This window comes from Muntiacus reevesi, chromosome 1, assembly GCF_963930625.1.
Source record: "Muntiacus reevesi chromosome 1, mMunRee1.1, whole genome shotgun sequence".
Taxonomy (NCBI): domain Eukaryota; kingdom Metazoa; phylum Chordata; class Mammalia; order Artiodactyla; family Cervidae; genus Muntiacus; species Muntiacus reevesi.
The window spans coordinates 264,619,070-264,637,624 of NC_089249.1; the positions used below are offsets into that span (position 1 = coordinate 264,619,070).

Sequence of the window (18,555 nt, forward strand, 5' to 3'; positions counted from 1 at the left end):
AACAATGGCTGAGCTTTTAGATTATAGGTGTGGAAGTCTAGGGGTGGAGTTTTTACACTCGGCAGGATTGCATCCAGAGTCCTGGCCTGTTCATGAGGTCATTCAATGTGCACACACTTCACTGTGTGTGTGTTAGTCGCCTTGTGGGGTCCAACTCTTTGTGACTCCATGGGCTGCAGCCCGCCAGGCTCCTCCGTCTACGGAATTCTCCAGGCAAGAACACTGGCGTGGGCAGTCATTCCCTTCTCCAGAGGATCTTCCCGACCCAGGGGTTGAACCTGGGTCTCCTGTATTACAGGCAGATTCTTTACCATCTGAGTCATCAGGGAAGTCCATATACTTCATTAGGAACATCAAAATGTACAGATTTTTATTTCTTCAATTTAATCTAGAGAAGCTTAGATAGCTTAAATATGCTTGCTGAGGTCTTTATAATTTGCTCCTTTAAGATACTACATCTGACATTTCGTCTTTAGTCAGAGAAATAAGTGCATGTGCATGTATCAGTGCAAACTGAAATTACATGCACATTTCAAAAAAAACTTTTTATGTTATAATCATAGCTGTTCACAGTATGGCATAAATGGCTTAAAATATTTAAGTATAATGAAAGGTTTTAGGTTTTATAGGATGTACACATATACGTGTTACTTGTAAAAATTAAAATGTTTTGGCACATCTACATTTTACAATTATATTACTTCTATCTGGTTGTCATTTTGTTATTCTTCTACTTGAGACCATACAGTATCGTTCTTATACCTTCTGTATTGTACCTAATTCTGCCCAAACATTTAGAACTCTTGATTTATCTGTTTCCTCTTCTTTCTCATTGCCCTTGCCATCTTTCCTACCGCTCCCTCTATCTGTGAACTTTCAATTCTTAACAAACTAGTATTTTTCAGGCCCTTGCTCCTTTCTTCTTGTGAATCTTTGCATAACTAGTCTTTTGAAAGGTTGGTCTCCATTCACTTCATCAATTCATAACCATCTTTCTGTATTTCAATTGTTTGAGCTAAAAAGATATCACTGATCATGGCTACCATCTCTGACTTTTAAAATATTCTTCCCATAGTTGCTACTTGATTACAAGGTATCATCATCATAAACCTTACTATGTGCCAGACCCTGTTCTAGGCACTTAAAAAATATTCATTCATTTAACTGTCATAATAGCTATGTACTAGGTACTATTATTAAACCCCATTTAGAAAGGGGAAAAATAAAGAGGAAGAACACCTAAGTGATTTGTCCAGGGACATATAGCTGGTGAGCAGTAAGGAGGGACACAAACTTGGGTAGGTTAGCTCCACTTTGGGAACGGGGGCTCCCAAGCACTGGTATGTTGCCTCCGCCAATATCCCATAATGCCTGTCAGGCCGTTTGTCCTGGTGATTCACATATGCATTTTCTACCTTAGCTAGACTGTAAGTTTTGTGAGGCACAGACGGTAGCTTCCCAACTTGTATCTCTCCTGGCATCACTATAAAGTTCTATATATTCTAGAAATTCAATAATTACTGCTAGAATAAAAATATCTACAGATAAAAGTGAAATTAAACTTCTAAAATACACATACTGGAAGCCCACTTGTAAAGTTGGTTGGTAAAAATGGAATTAAAACCATGCACACATTTGATAACAATGTAAATCTAATGTCATCACTTCTCATTAATGAAATGGCCATATTAATTTCTTTGCTACATTTAATAGCTTTCAACTGTCATTGTAAGCATTTGATGCACAGAGTAAACACACCTTCTCGTGTTTAAACCATTCTGCTTGTGTTATTTGGCCTTCTGTTATAAATAATACTGTAGATATTTCAAATCTCTAACCAATAGATGGTAGTCAAATCAATATTGGCTACATAATATATAAAGAATGGATGCAAATTTTATAGCAAAGAAATTAATTATTAATTTATATCTGCTTACTGTAACAAAAATTCATTGTCAGCTTTTTCTGAAGTTTAACAATGCTTTAGCCAAGATGGATAAATTATATATGAAAATAACTATTTAAAGTAAAAATGCTAATAAAACAATTATGTTATTTAATACTTATGAATGTTCTACAAATCTGTTATATGTAGTAATTCATGCACTGCTCTTTCCATATGATACTCTAGCATGGCTATTATAGCTCATCTCACTATTATTTAGCAATAAATTTTTTAGCAATTAAAATAGCAATATTTTCCATATTACAAAGGCTTTGCTGAAAAGTCAGAAGTGAATTTATTATCAGAGGTTAATTGTTTCCAAAACGGAATGTATCCTGCATAGCACAAATGACTCAACAATGAAAATTTTGTTCAAAAAGTGTGCATATAAAAGGCTTTGTCCCTGGAATGCAGCTCTAAGTGGCTCACTATCTAGGTTGAAAATGGCTATGCAGGGTTGTATGTCCTATTTTTCCATGCCTGCACTAAAGATACAATATGGGAATTCAGCTTGGTAATTACTAATACACCACACAGACACAATTACACCCTGTATGCGGCATGAAGGAATCACTTGTGGTCTGCATCCATTACAAAGAGCAGTAGGGGGCCACCACGCAAGACGACAAAATGCTTTACAAGACGGAAGGAGACCAGAGGAGTTGATGTACACAGATACAAGGACCTTGATTCTTCTAGCAATGATTTAAGTCTCTTTCCATCAATTATCGTCCTTTGTCTCAAGAGCCTTATCACCAGCAGCATTACAGGAACCAAGCAGAACAATGCTCAGACCCGTATAACCCCATGAACTGTGCTGACATTTCCACACCCTGTTGCTATGTTTGACCTGGTTATTCAGATTACTTAAGCAAAACAAAAAGAGAGAGAGAGAGAGAGAGAAAAAAAAAAAAGCGTTACCATTGCAAAACTGGTGTATGTAATTTTTTTTTTTTAAGGCTTACTCAGAATTCCGTTTCTCTAAACTGAAAGCCATCCTACCTTCAAAAATGTTCCTTTTCAAAGTAGTTTCTACTCCCTTTAAAAAATTAAAAGTGAAAACACGCTTGGATGCAAAGTATAGTTGTAAGAAAAGAGGCTAAATATTGGTATATCAAGGGGCTACATACGTAACAAGAGAATTCTGCGTCCAAGGGAGCTAAACTAAAATAAGTCAGCCGCTCTTTTTAGCTACAATGAGTCACAGGAATAATTTTCTTTCTGCGAAACTCTTTAAAGTTTCGAGTTTAATTGCAAGCAGTAAGCGGTTTTTATTGTAACAGTTTCCTCCTGATTATTACATGATGTACATTATTTTACAATACTTTCATTTAAGATGCGTTTTTGAAATACATGTTATAATTATGGATTTTTAAGACCTTAGGAAAGTTAGTTATGGCAGTTGGTCAGATTTCTGTGAAACAAAGCCTTGTCTTTTAGAAAATGTTTACAACCTATGAGAAAAAAAATGTGTCCTGGGGCTAAAATGTTTATTGGCACCTAGAAGTCTGAAGGGAGACTCAGGCCTGCGGTTTTTGGAGGGTACTTTATCATCGCTGCGTTCTCAAAGGTTTCTCTGAATGAATAGAACTGGATTACTCAGCCTTCTATTCCACGCCTATTCCTCTCCATTTTCCTTGGCACGAACTAGAGCCAGGCTATTTTTAGTTAGGCAGTTTTCTATTTTTAGACAACTACCAGTTAGAAGACATTTGTTCGGAAAAAATTTAAAAACACACACACACACAAAGGGAGGAGGGAAAGAAGCTTCTCTTCACATATTGTAAAGCAGCCTTCAACCTGTAACTCCAGGCATTTCAGCTGCTTTCAATCTTGGAAAAATAAAGAAAAATTCAGAGTTCAGGGTTTTAAAAATAAACCTTCCCTCTGGCAAACAGACCAAAATACAACAAGCTGTTACTATGTGAAACAGCGGACTACAAAAACAAAGAACATTCTCCAATGATTGAACTGCGAGAAAGGTTGTAGAACTATTAGGTTATAGGAATGTTACACAGGCATGTAACAATTTTCCAGCCTCTCAGCCAGAGGGAGGGTGTTTTAGAAATTAGGGAGGGGGTAGAGGGATCCTCATTTGTACAGTTAAGATGAGGATATCCCATACAGCCTGAAAGTTTCTGTTCTCAACACCAGAGACCCTTCTGTCAAACTTAAAGGTAATTATATTCACTGCATTTTTCAAACATTTGTATTCTATAGAATTTCCCTAAAAATTAAAACCACATGTTTACAGAGAAATGACATATTAAAAAAAAAATCCAGTGTCAATAGGAAACAAAATTAAAGCCTGCTACATATACACATAGATGTGTGTGTGTGTGTATGCATTTGTATATCTCTAAATCATTACTTTTATTAGTCTTGCTTTTACTTTACATGGGGGAAAAAATGACTTGTAGACTGGTTCAGCCTATCAACTTACTCTACTTATCTTTCAAAGTTGTGTTTTCCCCTCTAACCCACCATGAGATGGATGTTTTCATGGGCTCACAACTGAAATTACTTTCTTTTCCTTCAGTTATCCTGCTGCAGCCTAAGTCTTTTCGCAGTTCAAACTGGTGGACAGGATAGCCACCGGTGCATCACCAGCAACTAGCACAAAGTTTTAGCACCTGATCTTCATGTTCATGTATATCTGCTGAATGAGGGAACAAACACTGCGCACGCTGTGTCCACAGCGGCGTATCGGCCCTGGAGGACCGTGGACTCCTCATGATCACCGTCATGTTTCCAATACGCATTCAGCACAACGCCTCGCACGAAGGGAACACTTCACAAATGCTTGTGGGAAAAACATCAATGCACTAGCCTTTATTAGATCCTTTTAATTTATGTAAGTGCTATTATTATTTATATAAGAATGCAATATTTATTAAGGCATTCCCTGATGGCTCAGTGGGTCAAGAATCTGCCTGCGATGCAGGAGATGCAATTTTGATCCCTGGGTCGGGAAGATCCCCTGGAGGAGGAAATGGCAACCCACTTCAGTATCCTTGCTTGGAAAACCCATGGACAGAGGAGTCTGGTGGGCTACATGTTCAAGGGGTCAAAACTGAGCGACTAGGCACATACAACTATTAATAGAAAATGCTATATAATTATTCTCAATATAAAAAAACTGTTGTTTCTCTGTCCTTTGGTAAAACAGCTTAAATTTCCTGAACTTTTCCCTTGATGTTGAAAATAAAGACTTCTTACTTAACTTAAGGGCTTCCCTCGAAGCTAAGTGGGTAAAGAATCTGTCTGCAATGCAGGAGACCCGGGTTCGACACCTGGGTCAGGAAGATCCTCTGGAAAGGGAAATGGCAACCCACCCCGGTATTCTTGCCTGGAGAATCCCATGGACAGAGGAGCCTGGCAGGCTGCAGTCCATGGGGTCGCACAGAGTCGGACACGACTTAGCGTCTAAACCACCACCTAACGTAACAGTTGACAGTGGGACTCTGACATCGTTTACAGCCATAATCATCCCATCGGTCCTGTGAGCCAGGATGGGTCAGGGTGGACCAACTAACTCAGAACGTTGAACAAGTCAGCCCAGGTTATAGAACTAACGTGTGGTGTTGCCATAACCAGAACTAATCTCTCTTCAAATCTGTGGGGCTTTTAAAGTTCTTTCCTACAAGTAAAATTTAAAGGAGAACTCTCACGGTAACGCTTCCAACAACATTCTTTAGGAAAATCGCTCTGCAGCTTTCCTTCTCCCCATGTGAAATTAATTCAGAACCACCACATTTAAGGAGAACCTAGTCACGAAGGCTGGGAGAAGATAAAATTCCCCGCATACCTAATTAGGAAACAGGAGCCTGCGTACGCATGCGCACTCCCTTTCTGGTGGAAAAGCTTAGAGTTGACCTGGCTTCTTTCTGCTCTCCTAGGACTGTCCTTTCCTGTCCCTTCCTCTGTTTTTCCCTCTTCCTCAGGGTTATTTCAACTTCCGTGTTCCCTCCATCCTCTCATCTTGACCCACACAGAATCCCACTGACTTTACAAATATGCCATTCCTGGGAGTAAATGACTCAGCATTCCTGATTGATCCTCCCTGCCCTGGCACAGACCCTAACACCCAGTAGGGATGCAGCCAATGCCTGCAGTGGGAATGAAAGGTGGAATGGCTGGTGCAAGCTCTCTAGCTCACAGGTCCCATATTATGTTGTATCTATCAACCATCACGCCAGTTACCTCATCAACAAGAGCGCTGCGGTTGCCAGCTTCATTCTTACACCAGGGCTGCTGAACAGAAGGTTTCTGGGGTGACGAGCATTTCTGGACCCATCTTGACCAACGGACGCCACTAGTCACATGTCGATATGGGGCACTTGAAATGTGGCCCGTTAGAGTGAAGAACTAAACTATTGATTCAATTAATTAAAATGTAAATAGCCACCTGTAGCCATTAGTGCAGATCTGTTTCATTTCATCTGAAACCTGGTTGTATTATCCAAAGAGAATTCCCATGACAGAAATGACTGACTTTGTCAGGCCATAGGTGCTAAATATATTACTTATTTACAAATGTGTACAGGTAACCTTGAAAAGGGTTTGGTTGCTGGAACTAAAGGGAATAGAGACTGGGGTTGGTTTTAGATTGGAGCTCATTCTCCGGGAAACTTTGACCTGAGTTTTTCTCTCCTAAATGGTTTTCTTGAGGCCACAGTGATGGCATTTGTTTATGACTAAAGAGGCATCTGTATGGTATATCAAAAAATAAAGTTTTAAATTAGAAATTCTTGAATAAGAGTTACTATTATTCATTTTTATATAAGGTTTTTTTGTAATAATATTTTATCAGATGTGAGGGAAAAAACCAAATACCCATTGTAGAGTTTACTATTTACAGTGTTTCTTATCCTAAAACAGTAGCTCTAAATAGTTACTGAGTTTATTTACTAAAACATAAAGATAAGAGATTTAATTGATATGAAGAGGCTTTCAGAATCTAATTAACCTCCCAGCTAGTCATTAACTCTATGACCTTTAGAAATAATTGACAGGGATTTTTTTTTTCTTTTTCTTATTGAAAACTTCCATTAGGTGGCTAAACTTCGGGGTAACACAGAATATACTAAATGCCGTTGAGACGTGACTGGATAACATGCCAAACAGCTATTAGTAAAATGAGATATATTCCCAATAAGATAATCTATCCACCCAATCTGCTGCATCCATATGCAGCATTTGCCTAATTATAGTACTTTTAATGGTGGAGTCTGGAGTCTTTTTTCAGAATGTCCTATGAATTACTTTGATCATGAGGGTAATGAGGAATGCATAGCTGCCACCACTCTCTCTACCCACTGCTAACCACAGGCATCACACTTGCCTGCCGAGTCTGGTCTTGAACTCAGAATCTTCCTTGTCACTTGCTCTTGGGAGCCACTAGCAACTGATGCGCATGCACAACGGAAGGGCCAGGAGATGCAGTGCTCACTTCACTGTAATAACAGGCCTTTTATATTGTGCTTCCAAAAACGTAAGGTGCTTGCTTTCAAGAGTTAGTTTACCCATGTGTCGGTTTAAAAACATTTTTTTTATGGTATGAAAAATGTTCACAAATGTACTTTCAAACTCCACGCTGGAGAAAATAGATATTTGGAAAGGCTCAAGCTCCTTGCTACTCAGTTTGGTTCACAGACTAGCAGGATCAGTTATCATCTGGGAGCTTGTCGGAAATACAGACGCTTGGGCCCTGCCCTGTGCTCACTGAATCAGAATCAGCCTTTAAGCAAGATCCCCCCAGTGATTCAGACTGGGCCGGAGGCATTTTGTCTGAGATCCTCTGAACACTCTTGTTAGATCCTGGCCAAAGTATCACCATCGCTTCTTTTTTTCCCAGGAATCTACATATGTTGGTCTGAAAGTCTTTTTACTTTCCACCAGCACTACAAGAAATATCTCTACGTGGTCCCCTGTGCCTTTTTTTTTCCTTACATAAAGTGATGAAAGTGAAAGTTGCTCAGTCATGTCCAACTCTTTGTGACCCCCATAGACTATACAGTCCACGGAATTCTCCAGGCCAGGATACTGGAGTGGTTAGCACCTTTCCCTTCTCCAGGGATCTTCCCAACCCAGGGGTCGAACCCAGGTCTTGAACCCAGGTCTCCCGCCTTGCAGGCAGATTCTTTACCAATTGAGCCACAAGGGAAGCCCAAGAATACTGGAGTGGGTAGCCTATTCCTTCTACAGTGAATCTTCCTGACCCAGGAGTTGAACTGGGGTCTCCTGCATTGCAGGTGGATTCTTAACCAACTGAGCTATGAGGGAAGCAACAGCCTTTATCCATCTTTGGTTCTCTTGAAAGAGTCTTACCTTTCATTATTATTAGAACATATCTGATTTCAATGAAGAAAATTTGGCAAATTTTAATATCTATATCATAATGATCACCAGTAAGTTGTTTATATATATTTTTAATATATACACATAAGTATATATACACAGGTATAGATGTATCTGTATATATCCATCCATATATATATATATATATATCCATGCATACATGCTCAGTAGCTCAGTTGTGGCCAACTCTTTGTGACCCTATGGACTGTAGCCCACCAGGCTCCTCTATCAGAGGAATTTTTCAGACAAAAATACTGGAGTATTTTTCCTTCTCCATTCCTTCTCCAGGGGATCTTCCCGACCTAAGGGATTGAACCCATGTCTCCTGCATCTCCTGTATTGACAGGCAGATTCTTTACCACTGAGCCACCTGGAAAGCCCCATATATATGTGTATATATATGTACATATACATAATATTTATTAAATGTCTACAATATGCTATACATTGAGCTGGCAGTTGAAGTTATAAATAAAACATCATCATGTCCTTCACAGAGAGAAAGTAAGTTTATAATAATAATTCTTAAAAATGCAGTGAGGCAGTTGAAATAATAAACATCCTTTGATTAAAGACTCATCATCTTTTATTCTGACTCTAGGCAGGATTCTGAAATTGTTCCTAAAGCTTCACTTTTGAGTATTTCATAGCCATATACTTAGCCCAACCCTAAGGAAATAAGAATATTCCACTCTTTGATATCTTATTTGATATGTTTTAAAACCAAATAATGTTACCTTTACCTAAGGACTGTCAATGGCTAGAATGCAACATTTGGTTCAAATGTGCAGTCCAACACCAAGTCGTAGGTGTCATGAACTCTGTAAATATTGATAATGATGATTCAGGCTAAATATGTTTCCCCCTTTCACTTTCAGATATTGAGGGAAAAAAACGATGAGGACTTTGGTTTGTTCCAATTCAAGGTGATTCATGTAAAACAATAACAATAAAATGGTGATGGTTAATAATTATAAAGCAGTTTCACTACTGACAAAAGGCTGTATTTTGAAACCTATTGTCTTTTCTGCTTCTACTATTATTAAATAATTTTCTTTTTTATATTAAATAATTTTCTGTTGATTCTGTTAGTACTAAGCCATTAGAGCTGTGTAACGAGAAAGATGAGAGGTAATGTGTTATTGCCTTGTGCATATAACTTGAGTAATCTAACATGCACTTTATTTGTTCAACAGTGATTTTCTTAATAAATGACATGTGAAGCAGCTTTTCATGTTTATAAAATATATGCAAATTAAGCAAGTGCATTATTTTTAAAAAGCAATGGATTTTCAAATTTGATATACAGAAATTCATTGTGGATTGATGAGAAATATGAATACATTTTAGAACTGTTTCTTTTAGACTTTGGGGAACAAATATAAATTTGATTTACAGAGACTAGCAAAAGTCTTTTAAAGATATATAAACAAAAACAAACATTACAACTTAGGAGAAATATGCAAAAACTTTTCTTTTACTGTTTTTAACATAATAACTTTTTTCTTGTTTTCCTTAGAAGCCTCAACACTGAAGGTTTAAATCTTCATGAAATATACTAATCCTTCAATTTTCAATACTATCTATCCAAAAGCAATTATATGTTTAGTTTAACAGAGGACAAGGCAGAATTACTGAGCTACTTGCAATAAAGACTATTTTAATTATAATTCACAGTAATCTAAGAAGAATTTTTAATGTAGCTCAAGAATATTACTTCTCTAAGTTTCTGGAAAAAAACTGCTTTTCTGAAGAAATTAATTACTAATTATAAAGTTAAATACTAGCCTATGCTGCTTCAAGTAAGTTTAAAATAGTAACAAGGAAGACCTACCATCCTTCCGTTCACAAGCTTCACATTTAAAAAAACAGCACGCATTACCTAGTTCACGTGGCTTATGCTCCCTGTCAGCCTGGACAACTGAAAAGAACTTTCGAACCAGACGGTAAGCTTACTGATTGACTCTGTGGTTACTGGTGTGGGGGCAAAACGTGCTTTCAGTTTTACGATGAGTGTGTAATTCCAGACTGGTGTCTCTCAAAGTGAACATTTATGCTTTGGATTCTAAAATCTCAAGGCTACACAGTTCTTCACCTCTGAAATGCACTGTTCTAATTTCACACTGCAGAATTAATCCTGGTGTTGATTTGAAAACACAATTCATTTAAATGCCTCCTTTTTCAGATTTCAGTCTAGACCAGTGCTGTCTCACAGAACTTTCTGGATATCAATGTATTCTACATCTTCCCCTGTCCCATTCGCCGGTCACTAGCCACACGTGACGTCTATGGGGTCGCATAGAGTCAGACACGACTGAAGTGACTTAGCAGCGGCAGCCGCAGCCACACGTGGCCAGTGGCTACTGTATTAGATGGTACAGATCTAGATCACTGTAGTTTTTGATAGTGCTTTAATGAAATTTATAAAATTTTAGTGAACTGTTTCACTGGAACTGTAAAAACATTTTTATACTTTAAACGAGTAACATTATGCTATACAACAATCCCATGGCTATATCCTATTATTAAGTGTCTTCCCCTGTTTATTTTTTCTACAGATATATTCTGATGGTCTAACACTCTCTCAACCTCACATTAAGCCCTGGAGATGTGATGGAAAACAAAATGTGCGCTGGCCCTGCCTTCCAGAAGTTTAAAAATCTAGTGTGGAACAAGCAATCGGATAATAGCTTCAACAGTGATTTGATAGAGAACACAGAACATATTAGATTCCTATATTATAATATAGGAAAAACAATAAACACAAGTTACAGAGCATCTCCAGGATATTTCCAAGAGTATAAACTGGGGCCTGACTTGAATGAAGAATAAATAAAAGCCAAGTAAAGGCCGAGTAAGGAATGTTGAAGACAAAACAAACAGGGCCTGGAGAAGCTGAAGGATATAAGCATCATCAGATGGCTTGGGTACAGGACGGGAACTGGGTGAGGGGGTGGCTGAGGGAAATAACAAAAGGTGAGGCTAGAGAAGAAGAGAATTACAGAGGCTGGATCACGCATGACCTTGTGAGCAATCTTGACCAAGAGACCTTGAGGGGCCTTGGTTACGTTCCTATCTCCATGCATTCCATGGCACATAGCACATGGCAGGAATTCAGCCAATCTTTGTTCAGTGAATGCATGAAATAATGAAAATTCAACAAATGATCAAACATATAAGTGAATGTTCTTTTTCTTTTAGGAAAAGTATCTGTGTAACATATACCTATAAAGCATATATATTTTCATGTATCTATATTTTTATAAGCATAAAATTGAAACCTATTTAATTGGGTTATATAAGGAAAGCTCATGTAAAAGAGACATATTTTGACATTTTAGATCTACTTCTGACTTCTGTAATACAGAATTTGTAAAGTCCAATTCCACTATTGGCTGAATTTTCTTTTCAACAAAAATTATTCTTAATTTTTTACCAACTATGTAAAGGTAGTTAACTTATTGATAACCTCCAGGAGCACTGTGGAATACTAAAGTGTATTTTTAAGGTCTTTGCAGACCCAATTCAGGCCTTAATTATTACTGTGCAAGGAGACATTTTGCTAGAACTGTCTTTAAATCCAAAAACAGGAATCAGGTAACAGAAAATAAAATTCCATGTAAATATCATCTCTCATTCTCCCCTTTCTTTTTGCCCCCCTCACTGGCACGCTCCCTCGCTCACCCACACACAGACTCTCTCTCCTTCTCATCCTTGTGTCTCAAAAAGAAAAGTCAGTAATCTTCTACTGAGAGAGCTGTGAATCAAAGGTTCTTTCTGCAGGGGTGACATCCATCTTTTTGATTTCCCAGGGAGCAGCTCGGGTTCTTATGTTTTATCCCACGGCCACATAGAGTCACTTAGTCACTAGCCCAGACTAGATGAGCCGCTCAAACAGAATTACTGAGTCACTGAGGGGTGAGAGGTTCCCTCCTGGCCAGGTGCTAAGTGATGCTCCCAAGTGGGTTTTGTGGTTAGAAAACATGCGCTGGATATGAGGTAACCTGTCTGGGACTTCTGTCTCTCCAAGGATCACCTGGAATGATCTGGTGGTCAACGACCTGTCTGAAGTTTTGCTGAACTGTTTAGCGGAAGCCTTTCTTTCAGCAGTTTGTATTACTTTAATGAGATTATTGCTCCTTTGCCCTCTGATTGTTCCCAAGCTGATTTTTGCCTGTTTCATATCCTTAACACGAAGGCCTGTCTCCCAGTTCAGAAGTCCTTGAGCGGTACTGAACATAAGCTGGTGCCTGCTAAATCCTTGCTGAGTGAAGAAATGGCTCTACAGGCTTACAGCATGTCCCCTGGGACCTGAGATCTTCAGTTCATCCTGAAGGGCTCAGCCCCACGTCTCCTTACAGAAAGAACCCAGCATCAACTGTGGGAGTCGGCGGGCAGCCAAGAGAACCAGGAGTGGTGCTAGACAGGCGCAAGGGGATGAAGGAAGCAGTTTCTGAATACCATCAGAGCCTCCACTGAATTTCCACAGCCTCACCAGCTACCATTTTGGGTAAATAACCTAGTATACTTGTTATATAGTTAAATAAAATGGACTTTCTTCAAAGGAAGTGTTTTTAATACAACAATTGTTTTTTTCTTTTTCCCCTAACCAGTGGATTAAAAACTTAACACATTTACAAAATCTGGCATATTTATATATTGTATCTAAACAGATATTCAAGCTGCATTATAATATAATAATAAAAAAAACCCGATCCCAGTCTGTCTATTAAGTCTTTGTAAGTCTTTGTGCCATTGTAACAGTAGTGCTAATTATCAAGCAAAGACATGATAATTACGAAGAGCTTTTTTGCTAAAAGAAGGAATCTCTTTCAACACCCACGCGCTGCACAATTTCCTATGACCCTGTAACACTACTCTGGTATGGCCCAGAAATTCGAATTTCAGGCTGAAAACTGGGAATCATGTTATTCCTCTCTCTTCGCAGATCTTTTTTTTTCTTGTGAGTAAACTGTTTTCAGAGGGTTAAGGGAGAGGGATAATGGTCCAAATGGGAAATATAAAACTAATGACCCTTCATGAAACATATTATGCTCCTCGTTAAACTTCCTCAGTTAAGTCTATTCCATTAAATTAAAATAAATAGGATTTAAAATTTTACCCAGGAGTAGTAAACTATCCTAACTTTCCACTTTGTGTTAGATCTGTTCTAAGAATAGATTTCTCAAGTCTCTGATGCATCACAGGTTCTTAGCCTGCAACACAATTTATGTCTTCATCTTGCAGAGGTCTTCAAACTTCGTGTGTTTAAGAATTACTTTGGGAAACTTAATACAAATACAGCTTCCCACCGAGATCCCTTCTTCACCAAGGATCTCAGGCACACTGATTTCAGTGAAATGCACTTTAAAAAATACTCTCTGTCCTTTTGTGGTACAAACTTTGTCAAGCTTAGGGATCCCACTTGACTGCTTTCTCCATCATCTCAGTTATTACTACAGTGTGGGAAAGTCAAATGGTGAAGACTGTTGTGATTCAGGTAGTTGAGGAGGCCAGTCCCGAATCACAATATGTGATTTTCAGAGAGTCAAAGCATCTCTAGTTTTGATCTAAGAACCTCAGAATGTCTTTTTGAGAGATTCAGAACTTTAATCTGTTGATGTTAAGGGCAGGATAATGATGGAATTGCTACTCTACTATTTGCTTTTTAAAGAATTACATTGTACAAAACTTTCAAACTCACTGTCCTCATTTTTGAGAGGAGAAAACTTCAGACCTGAGAAGTAGCCAGCTTGTCACCCAGTAAGACTGGGAAAGGCAAGCCCTGTGACTTTCGACTCCGTGTTCCTCTCATGACTGTGAAGAAGTCTGGTTGAGACACCCATCTGTCCCAGAATATGAAAATCTCTAGAGTATGTGAAGTTTTAACTCTCCTTTAAACCAGAGTATATTCCTGAGCAAAGTCCACAGAAGATAATTTTATAGATTTTTAAACTCCTAGGAAAACAAATCTAAAAAGTCAAGTTTTCACCTAGATTAATAGAGTTCAACTGCATTTCCCACCATATGAAGGACAGGCGCAGTTCAAGTTTGATGACAAATTCCAATTTGATTTTTTTTGTTGTTCTGCAATGTTTATTGTAATGATTTTGGTAATGAAGTGGAGTTCTGAGTACAGAGTTCTGTCTTCAGAACTAATGTTAACAGTGTGTGAATGTATACAAGCATGCATGTGAAGGCACTTTCACACATGAAAACATTTATGAGGTTTGACAACTGTTAATATTTATGTATTTTCACATTTATACCTGTGCATGAATAAAATGCTATCTGAAATACATACTAGGTAAATTTTATAAGTGATCTTAAATTTCAAGATCAAGGCAAGCCCACAATTAGAATCATCAGTGAAACACTAAAAGTGTAGCAATGCAAATCTGAAAGTATTTTAAAATATACATGTTAGGTCTACTTATCATCTACTTTTGTTTCTCTGAAATTATTTGCTTGGTCTTATTAGGCAAAAAATTTTAAAAAAATTAAAAACTTTCAAGTAAAAGTAAAGAAATGAGAATTAATCTTAGACAATTATAACAGGTAAAAGAGAAGATGGATGTAAGAGGCAGATTAATTGATCAGGAACAGAACTACATTTTTTCATAATATGGAACAAGAAAGCAATGGCAAGAATAACTTGTATTCTGGTAGACTGATTCTGAATACATACTTCTGAAACATCTACTTTCTCTTAATTCTGGAAAAGCAGTCATAATCAAGGAAACCATGAGGAGAAAATAGATGGGGAAATCTTCTTTCTGAATAATGGGGATATATACCTCCTTATACCTCTTCCTTTTTGGTTTAGCAGTCATTGCTTATGGGTACTATAAGGCAATAACATTTAAATAGGATACATGTGGGAAGCATTTAAAATTGTATGGCAATGTTACTTATGGTAACAGATAAAAAATATTTTTGAGTTTCAACATGGTGCTTACTTATTTTTGGCACAATGGAACCATGTTTTAAATCTAACTTGGATAAAACACCAAGTGACATTTAGAAGTTCATTTTCATCAGATTTCTGACTCCACATGTATCAATAGCGCTATATTAAATTATATGATTTGGGGGAAAAAACACTTCTGGGAGAATAACTGTCTTTACTCTTTCAGCAAGAATATATTAGGAAGAATGAATTAGAAAGAAGAGACAATGTGAAAACCAAATGAAAAGTCACGGTGAGCTCACTTTTTTCCTTTGACTATGCTGTCAAAGCATACACTTAAAAGAAATCATGACAAGTATATACTTTAGTATACACTTAAAGAAATCATGAGAAGTCATCTAAAATGTGGGTGAGCTGTGCCGTAGCCACACTTCCCATCTCTGGTGGCCTGACACTGGGGTGGACAAGGACGACTCAAGAAGGATGAGATTAATAATCTGACAAGGTGCCTGATTTCTAGCAAGGAGCAGACTCACCGAGTCCCGACTATTATACCACTCTCACTTTGCATTGGGAGATAGAGAGAGAGGGTGGAGTAATGACTGGGGCAGTAACTCTGGGTACACCTGCGGGCATATGCACATTTTAGGAGGAGGAGGCTGTGCTTGTGTGCAGGCAGGGAGGAGAGGAGGGAGGGTCTGGAGGCAGGCGGCTGTGCCGGCCCGGGGCCCAGCGGGCGCGCGCTCGCTCACCTCCACGATGTCCGAGTTCGTCCGGCTCTCGTGTGGCTCGTTGTATTCCGTGTACTTGAGCAGCACCTTGTCCATGTCCGTGCTGGCGTACTGGAACAGCTTGTTGGTGCTGTTGAAAATGATCAGCGCAATCTCACAGTCACAGAGCACGCTCAGCTCGTATGCCTTCTTCATCAACCCAAATTTCCTCTTTGTAAACGTCACCTGGAAGCAAGCAAGCAGGCGGGTGTTTTCAGACAGGGAGAAAAAGCACGCCTTGAAAAGCAAAACACTACTTTTTTCCCTTCCTAACACCAAGTGTGTCGTGATCGGAGCCCTTGTCACTAACGCGTCTGGAAAGAGAGCAAAGAGATCTAAAACTAATTTCTGCTTAGAGTTGGAAAATGTGATTTCTAGCTTGCTGCTGAATGCAGAAACTAAATGCCAGACTTTGGGTAGGGTGTTATAATGATGGTGACCTGGGAGCTGTTTCGTTGAGCAATTCAAGATTTAAAAAAAAAAAGTCAATTTCAGCAGTATTAGGGTACTTCTTAATTATAAATCTGGAGCTCCTATTTTGGCTACGTGAAGACTGGACATGACATTATGGACATAGTATGTGTTCAAAACTTCTCAAAATTGTTTAGTCTCATGCCGTTTAACTGAAAACACTTGAAGAGATCTGACTGTACTTTCAGACAGAGTAGTATTCTGTTTTCTAGAAATCCAGCAGGGAGTTGGGAAGAGCTTTAGCCATAACACTGTTAGGGTCTTGGTTTCATTCTTCTGTGTCCCTTTCTTCCTCTCCCAAGTCAGAAGTTCTACTGTTATCTTTGCCTTTCTCTTCTTTTACTCCAATCTATGACCAAGTCCCATAATTCCTTTCCTCAAAATATTTCTCAGGTTCACGCTTCCTCGTCTATTTCCCAGGCGTCTTTATCATTCCCGTCTTTATCAGCTTCCTCTCCTAGGCAATCTTCCTGTCTGAAACCATTCCCTCCTCATTTCATCCTAATCTTCAAAAGCTCACTCTTGTCACTGCCTTTTCCTCCTGATGAGTTGGCTACAGGAGCTCCTCTGGCTTCAAACACTTCCACCTGCCAATGCAACCAACTACAAGCGTGCATTTCACTGTTTCCAATTTCAGTCTTCTCTTGAGTAAACACTTTGCCCACCCAAAACCTGAACGTTCTTAAGTATAAGCCTGTATACTCTGTGGTCCAGTGTTTCCCAGCAGGTCTTTTGTAGAATAGCATTTCTATAAAATTCCCCTTAAGACTGAAGTTCAAGGGTTCAATGCGGGTAGGAAATGAGGCACAGTGGTATATTAAGGGCTGAGCAACTTTTTAAAACTTCGACCTGCTTTCCAAACTTATTGTTGACAGAATGTTTATTTCTTTGCTTATTTATTTGAGGAGCACTTGCTGTCATTCTTCAGAACAAGGTTTCTGAAGTATCTACCTGGGGAAATCCTGACTGACTGAATTATTATTATCAAAGGTGAGGCTTTAAATTTTTCCTCCTCACCTTCAAATCCAACTTATCTTGCAGAGGTCAGCTCAGCTTTATCTGCTACCTACCTGCTTGTAATTCCTAAATCTTGAGTCCTTATCTGTCTCCAGAAACCCAATGGATGTCCTCCATTCCTGTGTCATTTACAAGTTTTAGGAATGTCATACTCTCAAAGCGCAAATTTCATCTTCAATCTTGAATCTGCTCCCCCCCTTCCTGGGTCCCCGATCTCATCGTAAACTCAGTCACCCAAACCAGAGACTGCTGAGTGGACTGCGAATGCCCCCATCCCACACTCCTAAATACATGCGTTGACAGGAAGTAGGGACTAGCAGACAGAAAAGCTGACTTCCTGGTCTCCTCACTGCCCCCATCCCCACTTTTGTTAATACTTGTTTTACCTATCATCTTCTGCTTTTTCTTATCGTTTTCACATTTTAAAACTTGTATGACTTTCTGGGTGATCACTGGCTTAATGTCTGTCTTCCACTATGCTGCACATTCCATAAGAGCATGGACCATTTTTATTTTGCCCACTGCTGTATCCCCAGTGCCTAGAACAGCGGACATATGGGCACAGGGTAAAAATCTATTGTCTAAAAATGAAATGGCAGAAACTATTATGTTGTTTTTTAGAAATATCAAAGTGATAGATGTTATATAAAACTGTGGGGACTTCCCTGGCTGTCCATGGGTTAAGACTTTGCCTTTCAATGCAGGGGGTGTGGGTTTGATCCCCAGTCAGGGAGGTAAGATCCCACATGCTGTGGGGCCAAAAAACCCAAACATAAGACAGAAGCAATACTGTAACAAATTCAGTAAAGACTTTAAAAATAGTCCACATTAAAAAAAAAATCTTTAGAAAAGTTTGAAAAAAAAAATACTGTGATAGCTTTCCCCACCAAATTTTCATTTAGCAGCTCATAAGTAGAACCTTAAAAAGATAAACCTATACTTTACTAATGATTATATTCTTATATCACATCTGCATGGAAGGCAGTATGACAGAAAGAGAAGAACATGGGATATGGATTCAGGTGATCCTAGATTTTAATGCAGATCTGCTATTTATTAGTCCTGAGAAATTAACTTATTCA

General features: G+C 38.6%; 1 protein-coding gene across 12 annotated transcripts in view; it reads right to left on the bottom strand.

Annotated features, from left to right (window-relative positions):
- Window positions 1-18,555, bottom strand: part of MEF2C (myocyte enhancer factor 2C) — a 174,519-nt gene that overhangs the window by 64,351 nt on the left and 91,613 nt on the right. For all 12 annotated transcript variants that reach the window (XM_065930522.1, XM_065927052.1, XM_065925755.1 and 9 more), the window contains one exon: window positions 15,968-16,171. In XM_065930522.1, the coding sequence (XP_065786594.1) occupies window positions 15,968-16,171 (204 nt within the window). The remainder of the gene's footprint in view (window positions 1-15,967; window positions 16,172-18,555) is intronic.